This window comes from Parathielavia appendiculata, assembly GCF_033297405.1.
Source record: "Parathielavia appendiculata strain CBS 731.68 unplaced genomic scaffold N657scaffold_13, whole genome shotgun sequence".
Taxonomy (NCBI): domain Eukaryota; kingdom Fungi; phylum Ascomycota; class Sordariomycetes; order Sordariales; family Chaetomiaceae; genus Parathielavia; species Parathielavia appendiculata.
This window is the reverse complement of record NW_026944232.1, coordinates 272,990-292,926: the sequence shown is the minus strand read 5'-3', so window position 1 is coordinate 292,926 and position 19,937 is coordinate 272,990. Positions and strand designations below refer to the sequence as shown.

The 19,937-nt window shown below is 56.7% G+C and overlaps 8 protein-coding genes across 8 annotated transcripts; 5 read left to right on the top strand and 3 right to left on the bottom strand.

The window, feature by feature from the left end:
• Positions 1 to 575: 575 nt before the first annotated feature.
• On the top strand, positions 576 to 3,238 carry N657DRAFT_636082 (uncharacterized protein; the record flags this gene model as incomplete). Its single annotated transcript, XM_062791396.1, has 3 exons — positions 576 to 1,196; positions 1,272 to 2,584; positions 2,830 to 3,238. 3 exons carry the CDS (start codon positions 576 to 578, stop codon positions 3,236 to 3,238), a joined length of 2,343 nt encoding a protein of 780 aa, XP_062644804.1.
• Positions 3,239 to 3,627: 389 nt separating this feature from the next.
• On the bottom strand, positions 3,628 to 4,729 carry N657DRAFT_658058 (uncharacterized protein; the record flags this gene model as incomplete). Its single annotated transcript, XM_062794855.1, has 4 exons — positions 3,628 to 3,826; positions 3,911 to 4,224; positions 4,342 to 4,590; positions 4,703 to 4,729. 4 exons carry the CDS (start codon positions 4,727 to 4,729, stop codon positions 3,628 to 3,630), a joined length of 789 nt encoding a protein of 262 aa, XP_062644803.1.
• Positions 4,730 to 7,143: 2,414 nt separating this feature from the next.
• Positions 7,144 to 9,476, top strand: N657DRAFT_658057 (TRP-domain-containing protein; the record flags this gene model as incomplete). The annotated part of the gene is made up of 2 exons (XM_062794854.1): positions 7,144 to 9,386; positions 9,446 to 9,476. The coding sequence occupies 2 exons, from the start codon at positions 7,144 to 7,146 to the stop codon at positions 9,474 to 9,476; spliced, it is 2,274 nt and encodes a 757-aa protein (XP_062644802.1).
• Positions 9,477 to 9,711: 235 nt separating this feature from the next.
• Positions 9,712 to 10,646, top strand: N657DRAFT_133912 (uncharacterized protein). The gene is made up of 2 exons (XM_062785885.1): positions 9,712 to 10,238; positions 10,285 to 10,646. Exons 1-2 carry the CDS (start codon positions 9,946 to 9,948, stop codon positions 10,349 to 10,351), a joined length of 360 nt encoding a protein of 119 aa, XP_062644801.1. The 5' UTR covers positions 9,712 to 9,945; the 3' UTR covers positions 10,352 to 10,646.
• A 1,789-nt stretch (positions 10,647 to 12,435) lies between these two features.
• Positions 12,436 to 14,121, bottom strand: N657DRAFT_555731 (uncharacterized protein; the record flags this gene model as incomplete). The annotated part of the gene is made up of 2 exons (XM_062787936.1): positions 12,436 to 13,347; positions 13,477 to 14,121. Coding segments are annotated over 2 exons (1,557 nt in total), but the record flags the coding sequence as incomplete, so codon positions are not given.
• Positions 14,122 to 15,439: 1,318 nt separating this feature from the next.
• On the bottom strand, positions 15,440 to 16,564 carry N657DRAFT_578504 (uncharacterized protein; the record flags this gene model as incomplete). Its single annotated transcript, XM_062789322.1, has 1 exon — positions 15,440 to 16,564. One exon carries the CDS (start codon positions 16,562 to 16,564, stop codon positions 15,440 to 15,442), a length of 1,125 nt encoding a protein of 374 aa, XP_062644799.1.
• A 1,015-nt stretch (positions 16,565 to 17,579) lies between these two features.
• On the top strand, positions 17,580 to 18,462 carry N657DRAFT_133632 (uncharacterized protein). The gene has a single exon (XM_062785883.1). The coding sequence runs from the start codon at positions 17,781 to 17,783 to the stop codon at positions 18,297 to 18,299; it is 519 nt and encodes a 172-aa protein (XP_062644798.1). The 5' UTR covers positions 17,580 to 17,780; the 3' UTR covers positions 18,300 to 18,462.
• On the top strand, positions 18,417 to 19,326 carry N657DRAFT_636078 (uncharacterized protein; the record flags this gene model as incomplete). Its single annotated transcript, XM_062791395.1, has 2 exons — positions 18,417 to 18,566; positions 18,652 to 19,326. 2 exons carry the CDS (start codon positions 18,417 to 18,419, stop codon positions 19,324 to 19,326), a joined length of 825 nt encoding a protein of 274 aa, XP_062644797.1.
• Positions 19,327 to 19,937: the final 611 nt, after the last annotated feature.

Genomic DNA, 19,937 nt, shown 5'->3' with positions numbered 1-19,937 from the left:
AGTCACGTCTGAGGACTGGTGGCCGGCGATATCGTGGCCTTGCCTCTTGGCCTGCGTTGGGCAGCCGTGGCCTCGAGCGTCTGGATCGTGCCTGGTCGGAGCGACCGAGAGGGACAGACGATGGAACAAAGGAGGCTGCATTCTAAGCAGTGCGGCAGAAGGGGCATCGTCTCATGCGCTCGGCGCCGGCTCATGGCGCCAAGAGCGAAGCCGAGACCCTCTCTTCAGCCCTTTTGGCGGCTATTCGCTAAATGCCTCTGCTGTTTAAAGTTGCGACCATGCAGAGACATCGTCTGCCCTTACCCCTAACCATGCCATCCATCCTCAGCCGCACTCTTGCAGGACCTACTGTACCCCTCGCTGAGTTAAGGGCCCCAGAGTGTGGTAGACTTCCCCATGTGGGCTGGGCGGCTCGTTCTCACCAAAGAGCCGAGATTGTTCTTCTCTTGGGTCTTGATCGCGTTCTGATTTCTCCCAAGTGTTGCTCCTTTGGAGTCGGCTGTTCAACTGCTGTCTCGCCGTCTCGTGTTTCATCCTCACAAAGAAGTCAGTGAGACCATTTTATAGCACTCGAAATGGACCACTACCCTTCTCAACCACGGCCGCCGCTCCGCTCGGCTACCGGGTTCAGCGCCTTCAGCAGGATATCGACCGTGTCTGACTTGGCGGACCTCGGCAGCTTTGACGGTGTCGCGACAGAACCTCCAATTCAAACCCGGCCAGGTCTCAGCTCCCTCCAGACGACCCATGCCGTTAGTTTTGGCCTCATTCACGGTATAGAAAATGAAGGCTATGTTTATGCCAGTCCGACAGCCGGCTGGACAACCTTGACTGGCCACTCCAGTATTGGTTATTCGCCAATATCTTCGACCGACGCGTCGGTGCTTCACGATCAAGGCCGGTACTATGCCCACAGGCGCCACGAAGTTATTCCCGAGGAGGACGGCGTCGACCTGGGCCTGGTCAAGTCCGCTGCTCCAATAGCCGGCGAGAACGAGAAGTCAAGCATTCGTGTAGCCTCAGATCAAGTCTTTTTCGATTTGACCAGTGCCCTTGGACCGATAACTCAAGCCGACGAGGCCTTCATCAGTGCGCAACAGCAGCAGGAGGCTCACGGGAAGCTGACGGGCGGTCTGGGCCACGGCATTAAGACCGACACGACGCTGACCGAGTCAGCTCTGCTGGCAACGAGCTTAGTGGCCGAGCGGCCTAGCAGTCGAAGGTTCTCGCGGGCTGGGAGACCTGTGAGCCGAGTAGAGACGGTCAAGTAGCTGGGCCAGAAGGAGGCCAACAAGCGCGGCGAGGTGATTGAGGTGGTCATGGAGGAAGTCCCATCGCACTCCGAAGTTGATATCAGCCTGGTCTCGGGTCACAAGCAAGAGGAGCCAGCTCCGTTCGTCATGGGGCAGACGACCTTCCCGACCAGGACGGCCACGGCTACTGTCTTCTATTCGCAGCCCAACTGGAGGCCCTTCTCCATGACATGGCCGTACCTCCTTTTGCTGGTCATCCTGTCCCTCGGACTCGGAGCTGGCGTTGAGGGGCTTTACCAATCGTCCACCCACATCCCGCTGGTCAGCTTCCACTCGCCATCCCAGATACCAACTGCCGAGTATTTTGCCGTCAAGTTCCTGCCCATGATCGTTACCGTCTGTTACGGTGTGCTCTGGCAAATCACCAATTTTGAGGTCATGCGCCTTGAACCCTTTTACCAGCTCTCCAAGGAGGGCGGCGCTCTTGCCGCCGAGTCGCTCAACGTCGACTACCTTACCCAGTTCAACCTCTTCCGCCCAATTCGGGCCCTTCGATACCGGCACTATGCCGTCGCCGTGTCGTCGGTCGCCAGCCTGCTTGCCAACACCCTTGCCCCCACACTCGGCGCCGCCTCCCTCGTACTCGCCCCCGAGCGCAATGCCCGCCTGCGAATCCCTAGCATCGAGAAGCATATTCTCGTTCATCACATCTGGTCCCGCTTGCTGACCGTCACCTTCACCACCATTGCCGTCCTGGGCGGCATCCTCTTTTACCTTCTACAAACCCGCCGCTCCGGCCTGCTCGCCGACGTCAAGGGCATCGCGGGGCTCGCCTCCATGGCCACCGTCAGCCGCATCCTCATGGACTTCAAAGACATGGACGTGGCTAGTCACCAGGACATTCACGCCAAGCTGTCCCACCGCCGCTATGTCCTGCGCAACTCGGCGCTCGCGCCAGATGACTCCACCACTACCAGCACTTCCTCCTCCTCCCTCCATCCACCCAGCCTTGCTGGCGACGACCAGCGGTACACCAAGAACCACCTCTCAGCTAACCCTCATCCGCTCATGCTCCGCCCCCTCGGCGCCGTCCCCTTCTTGGCTCTCATCCTCCTCTTCACCGCCCTCTTGTTCATAATCCTGTTCACCCCGGGCGCTACCGCCCTCACCGACCGCGCCCCCTGGCTTGTCACGGCCCTCGCCGTCGTCATCAAACTCTCGTTGGCCGCGCTGGAGACGGATGTCCGGCTCATGGAGCCGTATTACATCCTCTCAAGGCGACACGCGCCAGCCGGGACGCTGTGTCTGGATTATACGGCTATGCCGTTTGGGTGGGTGGCCGTCAAGGGGTTGGTGAACCGGCACTGGGTTGTGTTTTGGGTCGGGATGGGGACGGTGGTGGTTGAGGTTTTGACTGTGTTGGTCACTAGTCTTGTGACGGTGGAGGGGAGGGGTTTTATTGACGGTTTGGGCTTGGCGGGGAGGGGTAATCATAATGATCAATCAACTTCGTCGCCGTAGAGGGGGTGGGTGGTGGTGATGGGAATGGTCGGAATGGGGAGACAACCCACGCCAGAGGAGCGCTGCAGGTCGGCGGCATGGAGACGGTGCCGAGCTTCTGGGTGTCGCTGGCCCTGGCCGTCGCCATCCTGCTGTACATGGGCGTCGTGGCCGGGTGGGTGTTTGTCCGGCGTGGGCGCGTGTTTCTGCCGCGGCAGCCCAACACGATTGCTAGCGTCCTGGCGTACATCCACCAGAGCAAGATGCTGTACGGGTTTGTCGGCACGGCTAAGCTCAGCAGTGCTGAGATGGTCGGATGGCTGGAGGAGCGCGGCAAGACGTACGGCTTGGGATGGTTCCAAGGCCGCGACGGGCAGAGCCATTGCGGCGTCGATGAGGAGGAGCTGCTGAGCGGGTACAAGGTCGGGTATGACTACTCGAGGGCGACGAAGCCGTGGGAGGAGGCCGAGGTTAGGTGGCTTTGAGTAACATTAGGCGGGGTGCGCTCCTGGGCATTTGCAAGGCGTCCTGAATTTGGCGGATATCTTGCTGGTATAGCAAAGCCTTCTGGCCACTGTCATTTTGTTGTTTGGCGTCCAGGTCCAACTGTCTTCGCTGGAGAAGGCAGTGTGCTAACTGCTTACAAACAGGCGCACAGCTTGAAGCGCACTTCAAACGAGAGTTATATGTGCTACGGGGTAGCTGGATTGAGAGTTTTATGTGCTATGGGGTACCTGGAGTGTGTGTGGGAAGGTTCTTGCTCTGCATGACTAGGCCACGCGTTGCCTCATCGGTTGAGAAGAACTGACATGAAACCATTCACACATCAAGGACAGCTAGCTACCTGAGCAATTGACTCTTAGGATAGCACATTTCACGCTTCGATCGCTGGGCTCTGAAGCTCCTCTTCAGTCCACGTCGGGAACTTAGCTATATACTGCTTGACGGCGTTCCACGCATTCTCAATTGGAGAGAGGTCTGGGGATCCATGTGTGTTGAATAAGTATCTCAAACCGTTGTGTTGCTTCCAGTCTCGGACGATGTTCTTCTTGCCCGTACCATGTCCAGAGTCGCTGTCTTCCTTTAGAACAAACTGATCGCCAAGCGCAAGCCGGGAACCAACAACCTTCTTAAGGATCTCGTCCCGATATACTTACATCGACATCTTCCCGTTCGTGTTCCCTGGGACCTCGTAGAAGTAGAGTTCTGACTTGAAATCCCACACGATCGCTGCCCAGGCGTGAAGTCGTTTAAGATACTTTGGTTCCGGCTCCCGAGCTTCTTGAATGCAATCTGGGCAGTGCCGCTCACCAGGCTTCCGAATGATCACAGCCCGGCCCTTAGGTCCAAGAGAAAAATGTACCTCGTCGGACCACCGGATATCGTGCCAATGCTGAGGAGTTGGGCGTTCCCGAAGAGCTATAGTTGCAGCCTTGAGACGCTTTTTAGCAGTGGCTTGCGAGACCCATCCCTTCCGGCACGCTATACATTTACGGTAACCGAGCGTGCCAAGTGCCCGTTGAATCGTTCGTCAGCAAACGTCAGTTGCAACGCCTGCTTCGTAGGCTAGCGATTACCAGGAAAGAACTCGAGCCTCGAAGCCGTATTCCCAGATCGGCTTCTCCATCGTATATAGGTCGTCGGGTATAAGAATCCGTTTCCGGCCGTGTGTTTCTTCAAGGTCGGGATGATCAGGCTCATCTTGCAGGTTACGTTGGTTGCGCTGCTGGCGGACGATTTCCCAACCTTGCCGCTGGCTAACACCAAAATGCCTGAAGACGCGCGACTTGAAGTGAGGAATATTCCGCTTCTCAAGAAACGAAATGGTGCCTATGACCTTGGCTTTTTAGGTGTATCTTGGTGTTGGATGCGAATGTCAGGTTTGTTGGGTGTGGGGAATGCTTCGATTGTGAGTACAGCTTGTTTTGTCACCCGGTTGCTGAGCTAACAATTGACACCACAACTGTGTGCGGCATTGAGAAAGTATAGACGGTCGCCCGCAGAAGGATCAATTAACACAGTGTGGGCTGTGTGACCTTGCGGTGGGCTGGTGTGCCTTTCGGTTGCTGCTCATGTTATTGTACTGTGCGTGAGATTGGCTGAGCTGCATTCTATTGCTGGTCTTTCCCATGCTGGCCTGTACCTGAATTTTTGCGCTCTTTGGTTCGTTCACTAATGTCACTTCGGCAGGTTTTCCCCCTTCTCTTTCAGCCCTTTTGGGCCGGACTCTACGGCGGTGTTGGTACTGTCTATATCCCATTCGCGCCAACTGTCCCATCGAAGCTGGTGATTTAAAGTGAGTGTAATTGTCAATGAATGACATCACTAAGTACTATGGTAGGTCGCGAGGCCTGGCACATGCAGCAATGTGTCTCGGAAGATCTACCACGTGTATATACCAGCCGACACCCGAAACAACAGAAGATCCATGACGTCGACAGCAAACAAGATCATTTAGGCCATGGCCAAGCAACCTCTGTTTTTGGCTTGGGAGGTTGGAAGAAGCTCAGGCTTGGCTCCTGCAAAGGACATGTGTCATTCCTTCACCATACCCTAGGCACGCGGGACGTCCTGTATGTTAACGGAATCCCATGTAACGAAGCGCGGCCTATGGAACGACGGGAGGTTTCGCATAGTGCGACTCAAGAGCCATTCGATCAGCTGCGACGACTCGCGCCCACGGCGGATCAAGACAGATCTGACCTGGCAGCCCAACCCCACGGCAAAAAGGGTTAAAAAATCAAGTTTTTTGGTGCAGAGACTGAGAAAACTGACGTCGTTCAAGTCTTAAAGGGATTGTGCAGCTGTTAATCGGGACAAATCTTGGCACTCCTGTGCCCTGGTTGAGGAGGTTCGATGCTGTCTTGATTGGGTAATGCAGAGGAAACACGGAAGCCCGCTCCGAATCGAAGAGGGACTGTTCACACAACAAAGCGGTTGGAAACCCACGACATGGTTGGAGTATTGAATCTGGCTCTCTCCAGCCCTGACTGAGGAAAACTGGCTCGGGTGGGTGGAAAATTGTCACTGTCGCGCAGATTCCAGTCGGATGGAAGCCGTGGACCCTTTGTCCCTGACGCCCAGATCCCGACACGACGGCTGGGACAGGGTCTCATTGCAACAAGGGGAAAGCAGAAGGGGGCTGTGCAGCCCGAACTTATCGCCCCCGAGCCCCCGTATTTGGTTGATGCTAGGGAGGATACGCGCGTTCGGTAATCGAGCTGGATGTGTAATGAGAGCTGGATTCGATGGCTTTAGCGAAAACATTGTGTACCCGATCTTCGAAACGTCCAACACGATATTTCAAAAGTGCGAGTGCTGGGGAGGCAAGAATAGGCGTAGGGGTGATCTCTAACAGGCGGCGCTGCACCCAAGGGCCGAAGACGGGGACGCATAGGCGCCGCCCCTGAGCTTCAGTTCTTCAGGGACAATGGAGGTGTCGCAGCCAGCCGGAGGACACAGAGGGAGCAACTGAACACGTACTTTCCACGCTTGGCGGTTACCGTTTCTCGCAGCCAAGATATCCTACTGAAGTTGCCAGGCAGCCCAGAGCTTGGTATTCCGATGAAAAGACGAGGTCAGCGGACTCAGAGAGTGTGTGGTTTTACGGGCTTCCCGTCTCTCCCCTCGGCACTTGTCTCAGGACTCGGATCAGCAAGTGCAGATGTTAATCTTTTGAGCGGGTGCAATACCTGTCATTTACGGTGTACTTGCTTTTCGTAGAGAAATTGCAGTGCATAGTGGGTGCACCTTAACAGGTTCATCTCATTTCCCGCCCTGTACTAACTGGCGGTACTTGGCAGCCGCCCCTGCCAGACTTTCGACAGTCGACAGCCCCCAACCCCGTGTCCCTGGTTTTGTCGCTCATTACGCAGCGCTTCCCCGGCATCAGACACCTGACAAGAGAGATCAAACCACACACACCTGAGGCTTTCCGCCGTCCACTCCTTCAACTCTTTCGACCTGATTGCCCATCTTCAACACAAAACCTGCACTCCATGCTTGCGGGACCGGTTCTTCCTCTCTGTCGCCTGCAAACCCGAGTTGAAATATTCACAACTGCAGATTGAACGGGCACCTGGTTCCGGTCGGCAGACTTCACTCGCTTCATTCCCCTGCCGCAACTCGAAACGACGACTCCCAACAACGACCCCAACATTCGCTTTTCTACCACTAACCAGACATCATCCGCTTCTATTCAACGCACACCGGCAGCGCCTCGTTTACCCGTTCCCGTAACTCTTTCGCTCGAGGCGCAGGATCGCGACGGGCCGACCGAACAGCGCGGCTTTCGACAAACCGTTTGGCCGATTAGTTACCGACTTCACTTCCGCCCAGGACTGGACGGCACACCGATCCTTGACTCCGGCGCCTAGATCTTCTTGTCAATATGCGATGGTTATTTTCAAAGCCGCTCGCGGCTGTGGCATTACTTGCGGCCCTCGCCGCTCCAGCGCTCGCCGAGCCCATCCTCCAGTCGAACTCGTTGAACGCCTGCCAGGAAAACTCGGGCTTCACAGCCAGTCTGTTCAAGGTTGTTTTTACACCAAACAATAACACAGCAAATGTCGACATTGTTGCCGTCTCGTCAGTGCAGGGCAGCGTCGTCTTCGACGTCTCCATTAGGGCGTACGGCTACGAAATCATCAGAAAGGAAGTGAACCCCTGCGACGCCGGTCTCGCCGGTCTGTGCCCCATGACGGCCGGCAAGATCCCCCTCAATTTCAATCTTGCCGTCGGAAAAGACGCCATCAGCCAGATTCCCTCGATTGCCTACACCTTCCCGGATCTCGACGCCAAGGTGAGAGTCTTTATCAACAGGACCGACGGCGAGGATGCCGGCAAGAGCGTCGCGTGCGTCGAGGCCGACATTTCCAACGGCAAGACGGTCGATCTGCTCGGTGTCAAGTGGGCCACCGCCATCGTTGCCGGCCTAGCCTTGGTGTCTTCGGCCATCGTGTCGGGCTTGGGCCACCAGAACGCCGCTGCCCACGTTGCCGCCAATGCCCTCTCGCTCTTTAGCTACTTCCAAGCCCAAGCTATGATTGGACTGACCGGAGTGCCCTTGCCTCCTGTGGTCATGTCCTGGACCCAGGACTTCCAATGGAGCATGGGCATCATCCACCTCGAGTTCATGCAGGACATCTTCACCTGGTATCAGCGCGCTACTGGCGGCACACCGTCCAACATCTTCGACTCTTTGACGACCGTCTCGGTTCAGGTTGAGAAACGCGCCATGAGCTTGGCGAAACGCTCTCTTGCCATGATGCCCAGGACCATCGTGGAACCCCTGTCAGATCTTATGAAGCGGGACTTGATCAAACGCGCCAACATCCAGACGAGCTCGGGGAGCTACATTGTGTTCGGCATCCAGCGTGTAGCGTTCCGCGCGGGTATCGAGTCGACCAACCTGTTCATGACTGGGCTGGTCTTCTTCTGCCTGCTGGTCATCTTCACTTGCGCCGCCGTCGCCGCCTTCAAAGGCTTCTGCGAGGTGGCTGTCAAGAACAGATGGATGCCCAACGACAGGTTCCTCGAGTTCCGGAACGGCTGGCTCACGGTCTTGAAGGGCATCCTGTTCCGTCTGACCCTTATCGGCTTTCCCCAGATGACAATCCTCTGCCTCTGGGAGTTCACCCAGAAGGATTCGGCCGCCGAGGTCGTCCTGGCCGTCTTCTTCCTAGTTGGCATGACTGTGACCCTCGGATGGGCGGCGTTCAAGGTCATCATGATTGCTCGCCGTTCCGTTACCATGCACCACAACCCTGCCTACATCCTGTTTTCCGACCCCCAGGCCCTCAACAAGTGGGGCTTCCTTTACGTCCAGTTCCGGGCCTCCGCCTACTACTTTATCGTTCCTGTGCTGAGCTATACGCTGGTCAAGGCCATGTTCGTGGCCTTCGCCCAAAGCAAGGGGACCATCCAGGCCGTCGGCTTCCTTATCCTGGAGGCTGCCGCCTTAATCGCCGCCAGCGTGCTGCGCCCGTGGATGGACAAGAAGACTAACTCGTTCAACATCGCCATCTGCGCCATGAACTTTGTCAACTCCATCTTCCTCATGATCATGACCGAGGTCTTCAACCAGCCGCCCCTTGTCACAGGCGTCGTCGGCGTCGTCTTGTGGATCGCCAACGCCGTCTTTGCCTTGATCCTGCTGATCATGCTCATTCTGAGCACCGTCTTTGTCTTCTTCCGCGAGAACCCCGACGGCCGGTACCAGATCATGGCCGACGACAGGACCTCGTTCATGAAGTCGCAAACGCACCTCACGACGACGACGGAACTCGACGCCCTCGCTGCCACGGCCCGCGGCGACAAGTACGGTTCCAAGAGCGGTCTGGATCTCGACGACGATGCCGAGTCCATCAGCTCGGACTCGCTGCGCCGCCAGACTGAGCGGCTGGGTGTGCCCTCGGCTGCCCCGTCTTCCATGTCGACGGGATACGCCGGCAGCCGGCCGCGAACGCCCGCGTCCCCCGCCATGCCGCTGTTCCCTGCCGACAACCCGCGCAGTCCGCCACGGTACAATGACCGGCCGGCTAGTCCGTTTGGTGCGCAACAACAGCGACCTGCCAGTCCGTTTGGGGCGCCAAACAATTATGGCGCGTCATTCAGGGCGCAGAATAATGCTAGGTATGCTCTAGCTCACTCTTTCTTCGTGACAGCACGTGACACTGACTCGTTCTATTTAGCCCTTGGCAACGTGGCGCCGGCTACGATTGAGTCATGGATGCCACCACACGATGAACCATGCCGGGTCATCGAGCCCGCATCTGAAACATAATGATAAATGGGACACGGAGTTTTTTGTCTTTGTATATTCGGTCGGTCGGTACGAAAACACCAGCCCATCTCTGGCTCTCGTGGCAGGCGGAGTCGCTTGAACAGGCAAAACAAACAAACAAGTGCTCGTCAAACCTTTTTTCTACGGAATGGATTGTCGTCGGATACAGACGACTTCACGCGCAGTGGTGGGAACACTACGCCTTTTTGCTTCCACTTTCTCCTCTCGTTTTACCGGAGGCATGAAAAGGCGTCAGGGTAGATGCAGCTCGGTCCTGGGATGGAGCGGTACAAAGTCAAGGACTCTATCTTCTCTTACCTACCCTCTATATTCGTTTTATGGACTCGGTTGTGTTCGTTCTTGTTTTTGGTTCCTTGAGATGAAGATACAGAACATACCTCGTCACACATGAGTTTCGTGGTGTATATATGGGTGGTGCCCCTAGCAGGAGGATCCGTCAGCTGGGCTGTGAAGATGGGCTTCGTTGGCAATGGGCATAGCGGAGCGCGGGGAGAAGCGTGCGTTCTTTGGGGTTGTCTGCGGAGCCAGGTGGATTTGACTGGCTTTTTTTTCTTAATTCTTTTTATTTTCTTTTTTCGGTTCGGGCTGGCTGACTGTGGGTTTTGGTTGGGCTGGGTTGGTTTTGTGTATCAAAGTAAAGTTAATTCAGCCGAGTTGAATACTTGGAATTATCTGTGTGGGTGAGTGTCGCTTGCATGCTGGCTGATGCGAGTGCTCACATGGTAGGCTGTTTCTTGTTGTTGACGGCCTACATGGAGAATTTTGGGACAGGCGGAAAGACAGACGCAACTGAGCCAGAAATGAAAAAGGGGGGAAGGGGGGAGACGAAAAGGAGGGCGAGAAAAAAACATACAACACCGAGGATTCCCCAGTCGTCACCGACCTGAGTACTAGTTCGGCGGTCGGTAGCTTGTCGAGGGGAGAGCGGACGGGATCCCGAATTTTCTACCGCCTATGGTCGTATGTGCTTGGTGGAAGCGGAAGGGGGGTTGATGTGGCGGCTTGGCGGTGATGGTGTTGGCTCTGGTGTTGGTCCGTGTTCGCGAAATTGGGTAGAAGGTGATAGGGAGTATAGTGGGAACTGAAGGAGTTCGCGGTCCGGAATAGCTCAATAGTAAGGTAAAGGATCAAGATATTCTTGCGCCTTCGAGTAAAAAACTATGGATCCGAGGGAGTATCGGGCAACTGAGCCATGGTCTACCGTTGCGTTTGTTGGCTGCTTTCAGCGTTAGATAACGGACTGTGATTGAGGTTCTGTTTTGACGGAGCTTTGGGGGCGGAACTGGCATATTTTGGAACCTGACAAGTCCATCGAGGCCGTCTGCGGAGTAGATGGTGGAGTGTCCTCAATTTCAGGAATTAAACTTGCGCTTTTCCTCAAAATGTGTGTCTTTGAGGAGCAGGGACGTCAACCGAGCGTCGTGTTCTGCCAGGAACGAGGAGCGAACGGGCGGCCAGGCAGTCGGCAGAGAATAAGGTGTGGGAGTTGGAGATGGAGAAGAGTACAAGGTTTTGCTACATCAGCTGGAACCAGTACTGTTTGGCTCTGTTCGAGCCCGCGCCCTCTCGAGAGAGACACCACGATCCGGAACGTTGAGCTGGCGAGCTCATACTAACATGGTTGCTTCATACCGCTAGGCCACTGCCCGGGGGCAGGAGGAAGCTCGGTTGACTTGGACGACGTGGGCCTCTTACATATACTCTGGGACTGGTATCAGTGTCAACACAACCTTCCATATGAACTTGATGCTTTTCAGTGCCAATTTTATCTGGGCAGGAGATTGATGCCCTCGGAGACAATGTCACATGGGCCATGTAACTCAGGCCGTTTGAACTGAAGTCTTGATGCTCACTAAACGAGTACAAGTGATAGCAGAATATAATCTGACCCAGGTTGGGAAGGGATAAGAGTGTGACTAACTCATGACAGACAGAGAATCAACTCAGAACAACTGACCAACGAGTCCGGCCCTCAACTCCAATCCCAACCCAACCCCTCGTTTCTCGTTTTTTTCGTTTTGTTCCCTGCCTATCTTAACCTCATTTCACATATCATATCCTGCATCATTACGTCCTCTTTCCCCCCTTGTTACCAATACAGCTGTTGAAACATATGGTAGAGAATACAAACCCCCATTGGACAGTCCAACCAAAGGTTCCAGACACCCCATAAACAGCAGCCCTTCTAGCCTTTCCCCAGAGAACATTGAAAACACACACCAAATACGGTGGATCAAACCTACACCCAAAAACCCCAACAAAATGAACGCACACCCTCTAAACCCCAACCTCCTGCCCTTCCCTCATCACGCCCCCTCTCATACCAATACTACTAGTACCCACAACACCACCCGAGTCAACATTCATCCCACCGCCAGTCTCCATCTTAGTACCAAACCCAAGCCTAGTGAAAGTTCCCCCCGCTCCATCGCTCATATCCATGCCCATAGAAGAAGAAGAAGCCTTCTCAAGCAGTATCCTCGCTTTCACCCTCTCTTCAATCTCGCGCTCCTTCTCCAACTCCCTCAACCGCGCCGCCTTCTCCCGCCGCTCCTTGGTCTTGGAGCTGCCGCTCGGCGCGACGCCCGTCATGAGGACCTTGCTGTCGCGCGCGGTGTAGTTGACGAAGCCGTCGTCGTCGGCTTTACTTGCTTCGCAGGAGGAGAAAGCTTCCTCTCCTTCTTCGTGTTCTTGTTCTTCGGTGGGATGGTGATGGTGTTGAGAGGACCGTCGTTTGCTGTTGTTGTTGTGTAAAAAGGATGAGGAGGAGGACGAGGGGAGGCAGCAGCCTGACACGGGGCGTGAGGATGATGATGTAGTGGTGATGGTGCTTGCTGTGCGTCTGCGGGAGGGCGAACCTGCAGCAGCAGCCGGGCTTGCGGCCCGCGCCGCGGTCACGGCGAAGGTGCGGTACTGGTGGTGGAGGGAGGAGGACGAGGACGAGGTGCGGCGGCCGGTCCAGCTGCGGCGTTTGCGGATTGCGGCGGACGAGGCCGGGCCGTCGGTGGGGAGGCAGCAGGGCGGCTGATTGAGGGTCTGCAGGGACGCGCTGCGGCGGTGGAGGGACGCCGCTGCCCCCGTCGCCGGCTTGGGCGACGGAGACACGGACGCAATGCGGTTGGCGTTGGTGCTGCCGCTGCCGCTTGCCGTACGGCCTTTGTGAGGGGATAGGCCCGGGCCGTACTGCAGATGCCGGGCGCCCGCGGAGGGCGCTCGGGGTTTGGGGCGGCGGTGGTGGTCTGCGCGGGTTGGGCGGTGGGAGGTTGTGTCGCTGTGCAAGACGGCCGGCGAAACACCCTGTGGCTGCGGCATATGGATCATCTGACCGTTGGTGGTGAAGCCGGCGTTGGTGTCGGCAGCTCCCGGCGGCAAGGGGTACTCGTAGCTCGGCTGGTGCTGCAGCTGCGTGCTCATATTGTAGGAGGCGTTGAAGCCGTTGACGGCGTGGTACGGGCCGAGGACGTTGGTGTCCATCGGGTACATGGAGGAGTCCCATATAGAATTCCCAATGTCTCCATTGACGCCAGGGAGGTAAGGGTTTGCTGCCCAGAGCGTCTTTCCGTCCGACGTCGACATGGGCAGCTGCCAGCTGTTCATAAGGGGTGTCGACACCGGCGTCTGTGGCATGGCGCCGCCGCTCAATTGCGCGAGTCGTACAAACTGGCCGTGGGCGAGCCCCTCAGCCATGTAAAGAGCTTCCAGCAACCCGCTGACGATGGCCGCACCGCCGCCATCACCTGGTTGTTGCGTGTCGTGCGGCAAGCCGCTGGTGAGCGGCGGCGACGGCAACTCGGCTTTGGTGATTTGCAGGTTTCGTGGCCGGGGCCGGCCAGACATCCTTGCAGGTTCCATCTGGGCCGTCGACATGACGGGGACCGAGAGCGAATCCGGCCCCGACTTGTTCTGCGCCTGCTTCACCTTCCCATGCAGCGTCATCACGTCACGGATCCTATTGCAGGCCGATTTCAGCCGGCCGGCCTTGCGAGGGCTCGTAGACTTGGGCAGTGGTGACGCGGGCTCCGGCGCGGACAGCTGCGGGAGGTGGATGCGGGACCGCATTGTCAGGCCCTCAAGCTTGACCAGCTCCGAATCTGAGATGGAGCCGCCGCCGCACGCCTCGCTGAAGCTGTGGTAGGGCAGCCCGTGGATCTCGATGTTGGGATTGCTTAAGGCCGCCATGTCGGACGTGGTTCGGTGGAGAGGGTGTGCTTGTTGAGGTCGCTGTGGGGAGGGTCTCGCTGCCGAGTTGGAAGGGGGACCACTGCAGTTGATGTTCTCTGCCGAGAACAAGTGGCCTTGAGCTCCAGCTTCCTGAGCTCCATCGAAGGCCAGCATCTGGCCAACAAATGAAAACTGTGGCGACATGCAATATTTTGAAGCACCGTAGAACCGGCCAAGGCCGCCAGCCCCTCCAGAGGCAGACCCGGCGTCTGACTCGTCCAGGTCGACGTATTCATCAAAGAAGTCGGACGACCCCGCCTCCAAGCAGAAGGCGCCCTTCTCTTTGTTCGCCGAGGAGGGCAGCCCGCTGGGCGTGAAAGGCATGCCCTGGACACTCGCCATTGTTCGTAGGCCACAAGTCGTTGTGATGGTAGGTTGTAACTGATAGCTCGCGCTGTCGGGATATGCTATGATGGTGTGGTGTGCGTGTCGTTTGTTGTTTGTTGCTCCAAGGTGCCATGATGGTCGCCCGGGGGCGTGGTTGGGATAGGTGAAGGGGGCGGGCCGAAAGTCAACAATCCATTCAGCATGCCACGGCAACAGAAGGTGTGGTGCGCAGAGGCGAGAGGAGGGGTTATCCAAGACATTTGTAGACAGAGGTCTCGTCCATGCATGCACCCCTGATCCCGCCGAGGAATGGGAGGGTCGCCTGGGGCCAGATCTCGCATTCCAGACTCGCCACGAACACCCTCCTGCACATCTGGCCACACACGCCCCGGATCAACATGACCCGGGTGCCAATACTGACGGGGCGGTGATCTGTTGCCCTCTCCGACTGAACAAAGAACGCGCCGACATCTTTGTTGGGCTCGACGTCCTGGCGGGGTTGGCCGAGTCAAGTCCGTTGCTGAGCACAGAGCGATGGCCAGGCGATTGGAATGCAGGACTCGGAAAGGTGTGGAAACCCTTTTCCCTCCCCCCTCAGAGCCTGCTTCCTCCGGCACTCCGAGAATCCTCCCTGTGTTGGCACAGACGTAGACAAACATTCGAGAGAAACAAGCAACCAGTGGATCGCGTGGACTAATCCTGTAACATCATGTGATGGCGCAAGGTGAGGATGAAAATGACCGACGGGTAAGTGATCGAGGCTGAGTGCTCACCAATGCTAAATAGAGGTTGGCTTGCCGCCAGTTATCCCTTGCACGGGCCCTTGACAAGCAAACAGACGTATATTCAGGGACGGATTGCGGTGGTGAGTCACAAGCAAACAGAAAAGCGACGGGGGTCCTGCGCCCTGCCATCATGGATGAGATGCATATCCCTTGTTTAAAACACGTATGCTGCTTTGTACATTGTTGCAGAGTGTACTGCTTGTCCCCGACTCTTGAAAGTGTAAAAGCCATAACTCCAGAAATAATAAATGGCTTTGTGAAATGACCCCTCGGCCAGTGATGGCTTGCCATGTTCAGTTCTATCCCGCCCGGCGCCTCCCAGTCAAGAAAAGAAGACATTCCCCGTGTATGCAAAACCGCAAAACTCCTAGATGTTCCATAGATATGCAACCTTGCACCGCCCGAAGCAGGCTGTTTCCCGGTTTTGAACTCCGTATGAACTCCCAATGTGGTCTGAAGGCCAACAACCTGCACTGTGCAAGCCGGACAGCAAGCACGGGGTATTATGTGCTGTTCCAAATTAAGAAGGTGAACACAAAATGCTTTAGTCAAAGATATTTTTGCGGCGGCAGACGTGCAGGGGGTAGAGACGGCGACTCTGCCGACGACATGGCGGGAGAAGAAACGGCCGACATGACCGCCGGAGACCCGGTGTTCTCGTTCGCCTTCTTGTGTCTCCTACGCATCCTCGGTCGGCTGCGGACAACGTTGGCGCAGCGCAGCGCGACATCCGCTGATAGCCGGTATCGCAGGGCAAAGCCCTCGACCGTGTACTTTCTGACGCCTCCAGGGCCGCTCGCATAACGCAGCGAGATACCCTCGTCGGCCAAATCGCCCAAAGGTCCCAATACGCCGCCCGCATTGGCGTCGTCGACCTCCACCTTCAGGGTTGGCATGGCGCAGTCGGGATCGGGCTCAATGAAGGCTGGTTGAGCTACGATTGCAATGTTGGATGTTGGTTTTGACGGATTTGGTGTCGGCCGAGGCTCGCTGTGCACGTTGCACTGGGTCCCGCTGGCAATCATCGCCTCCAAGCGCCGGTCAACCGGGCGTGTGCTGGAAGAGCCTCCGAGCTGACCGCTCGTTTGCCGTCGAGGCCGTCTCACATCCAAAAACCGCCGGCCGTCCAGCTTCTCTTGATACGCCTCATCAACCTCGATGGGCTCGCCAATACCCCCGCGGGAAATCGGCAGCCATGGGACGGTATGGTCATCGGATTTGGCGTCCAAGAAGCGGTGCTGCCGTTGGCCGCGAACCTCGGATTCGGCCCAACGATGGAAGGCGCGCAACTCGGAAGTTACCAGGCTGGGTATCGAGGACGGTAACGATGGCGTTGGCTGATGCTGCAGTTGGTCGTGACAAGGCGAGCTCAATTGCAAGTACTGCTCGCTCAACCTATGAGCCAGTCTCTCCACTGCCCGCTCCGGAGACAGCTTGGCTGACGCCTCAGGTAACGGTGTGTTAGCTGGTCGTCCGGAGTAAGGCTGTGATATCGGATCTGCATCTTGTCCGAGATATTGGTGTTGGTGGTGTTGGCGCTGCTGGCGTTGTGGTTGTTGGTGCTGCTGGTGGTGGTGTTGCTGGTACTGGTCGTGCTGTTGTTGGGACTCCTCGTTTGACGGGATTGGCGCGGGTTGTGCTTTTTCTTCGTTTCCTTCTGGAAGCGCTTGCATCCCATCGCTGTTGCTTTCCCATGCGATGCCTGGCCCAGACACAGGGCCAGAGCGCGCATACATGGCAAGCTATAAGCGTGCCTGACCGACTGCAGCCGGCTGACGCAGAAAGGCAGCGGATGTGCGAGGCAGCGGGAGCCGCAGTCGCACAGGAAGCAGGAAATGGTGATCGGAAGCACAGCAGGCGCGAACCCGGAGGCATCGGTGCTTCATGCGCTTTGCGCCGTGGCGGCAAGGACGGTAGACCAGCGTGCTTTGCGTGAGGGTAGATTCGACAGTTGCTTGAGATGGAGAACGCGAAGGATCTAATGTCAGGCGTAGCGTGAGTGACGGGGTGCATTCAATTCCCGGCGGCCGAAGTGCCGAAGGAGAGGGTGACAACCGACGCCGACAACGGCAACTGCGCCGAGACAGACGTGTCTTCGATACTCGATAGTGTGCAGTGGCAGAATGGAGCATAAAAAGCAAAAGATTGTCTGCAAGTGCCTCGTGGAATTGCAGCTCGCCAGGTTGCACAGAAGGGAAGGAAGAATAAGGCCCCTTGCCGAGACGACGCAGGCTAACGTCGAACTAGTCTCGGTCGAGCAAGGTGTTGTCTTGGTGAGGAGAACGGCGCTACGCGCTCACGCTAGAGACACCGTTCGCTGTGACGAGACTTTTGATGAGTGAAATGCGAGGTTCTTGCGAAGTGGTGCCCTTTGCGGTCCATGGCCCCTCGAAATTCGGTGATTGGGCGTGTAACCTGCAGACGGGCGAACCGAGTCCTCGGAGCGAGAACCCCGGGGATCAGGGTGGCCCAGGAAGAGCGCTATGAGTTTTCAGGTGTAGAACTGCGGTCCAATTCCGTTTCGAATCAAAGGTCATCGCTGCCTGTGGCTAGAGAATAGAAGACTGATGAAGCCATGCAGTGCCGATCTGGGGAAGAGACCTCTGAGCAAAAACCAAAGAGGGACCGGCATCAACCGTGGCGCTCACCCGACGGTTTGGTTGTCGGCCGCCCGCATGATTTGTCAAAGTCAGATGCGATGCTGGTGCCGACGCTTTGGGAACTGGGAATTTGGAAAGGGTGGGGTGAATCCAGTCGGCTCCTTTGTGGGCTAGGTGGGCCAGCTGCTCGCATGGACGCCAGGTCAATCCGTGCGGCCAATGGCAGGCGGTCTGGTATTGCTCCACATGCCGTGTTGGCGCTCCGAGTCCCGGCCATTGCACGTCCCTCATGTGTCCTGACAGGCGAGCAGGCAAGTCGAACCATTGCCAAGTAGCACCAGAGTCCAGACCCAGTTGGCACGCTCTGATGATTTATCCCAGAGTTGAATTGTTCAGGCCGCGAGGAAAACCAAATTTGAGATTCGGCTTTCAGTTAGCCCCTTTCTCTGACTCAGCACTCCTTTCCGTGTCGGGGTTGATATCCGTAGTGTATCGCTGTCAGCTCCCTGCTGGGGTAATTACCGAGTCCGGATTCCGGGCGGAATGGGCGTTTGCTCTTGATGCCAAGGATAAGACTCGCCAAAGTCCACCTACACGTCTCTTCATTCAGAAACTAAACGATGGTTTGAGCCTCACAGGGAGTGCGCCGAGGCAAGACGCAAAACTGATTATTATCACACGAACCGGCAATATGAGAGGAGCGCAACTCTGCTCCGAGTACTATCACGGTGTTAGATGTCGGCTTTTGGATGGACATGTGGAGAGAAGGACCCCGACCCGTGCCACCTGTCCCACATGGAAAGCTTAGCGAGCCCACAACATCTCAGCAAAACTCGGTTTGACACTGGACGCCAAGGGGCCGGAACTAAGCTCATGCTTTGTGTGCGCTCCAACCACAGCACTCGCGACACACTCGCTCACAACCATGTCGTCACTGTCTCATACCTCGGTGTCTGCTAAATTGCGCACAATTCTGGTCAAGGTGTCGCCAGCACCATCGAGTCTCTCGGAGCGGCGAGCAATTCTTCACCTGCTGAAGAAGTACGCCGACGTCGAATATTTCAAACGCTTGAAGGTTCGTCCCTGTTTCATTCAAACCTTCAATCCGTCCCCTACTTTACCATGCACGCAACATGTCACACTCATACCATGTTCCGCAGGACCCTTCTCATTTCATCTCCATCGTCAACACTCCGCAAACCGCCCGCAGGCTCATCGAGCAAAGCCCCTTCGTTTTCGACTACCGCACGCAGCAGCAAAGCGGCAAGACTAGTAGCAGCCTCAGCGCAGCCGACAACAAGCCCTTGACAACGAACGCGACAAACCCGCCAAATGGAGCGACATCGGTCCGGACATTCCTAGTCAAAGTCACCGAAAAGTTCGACTACAAGCACAAGACGCGCATCCGCTCTTCCATACTTTACGGCCACTGGCCGCAGCACGACGACATATTCCAAGCGGACTCGGTCGCCAAGGCGGTGCTGCGCCGGTCCGTTCCCGAGGGCTTGGATTTGGACGGCCTGGCCGATTGGGAGAGCTTTGGCCAGGCCGACGAGGACGAGAGCAATCTGGCGGCATCCCTCCGCGACAAGCGCGACTTTGTGAAGGCCCGCGGCATCCGTAAGGCCAACGACGCCTCGGGGTTTGAGAGTTTGGTTGAGCTCTGGAATACAAAACACGGGGATAAGCTGGGAATGATTGGGGAGGATGGTAGGAAGGGGGCAGAGGGCGCGGCACCCGTCGCTGCTGTTGGAGAGTCGATGCCGGGCGAAAGCTCGGAGGAGTCTAGAGCAAGGGACCGGTCGGACGCCGAGGAGCTCGACCGAAAAGACTAAGAGACCGCTTTACCTCGTTCTTGAACCCAGTGTAGGATGGCCGACGGCTGACGGCTATGACGGATGTATCGGCCAGTTAAGGTTATGCAGTCGGACCCTTCAGCTCGACCTTACTCAACCGGATCGCGCTCTTCCTGTCGACCAAAGGCCAAAACCCCGCTTTCATCGAACTCCGTTGAGGCCCGGAGAGCCATACGCCCACAAATTCGCGGCTGCTTTTTCATTGGCTGCACCTCGGACCAGCCGTGGCTGTGAGCAATTCTCTCTCTGCAGAGAAAGGGAGCATTCTGCTGCAGGACGTGTGGCAGTCGTAAAGCCTCTGATGTCCGGCTGCTGTTCTGTTCGGCATTCACGGCGAACCACAGGCATCATAGCCTTGGAGCCAAGTCCTCGAAGAGGTTGCACATAGCAACAGAGGAGCTTGACGCAGGGCACAGCTGAGGCTGCCCACACAGGACAGAAAGTCTCTCGGACCACATGGAGTTCCAATTGCTTGCGTGGTACTCATGCACGCCCTCAGCGCAACTCATGGGCGTGTTTGAGGGTTTTTGTCCGGAACCAAACCAGGCGGCAGCAGCACTCTGACCAGAGCACTGACTCGCTTCCAAACG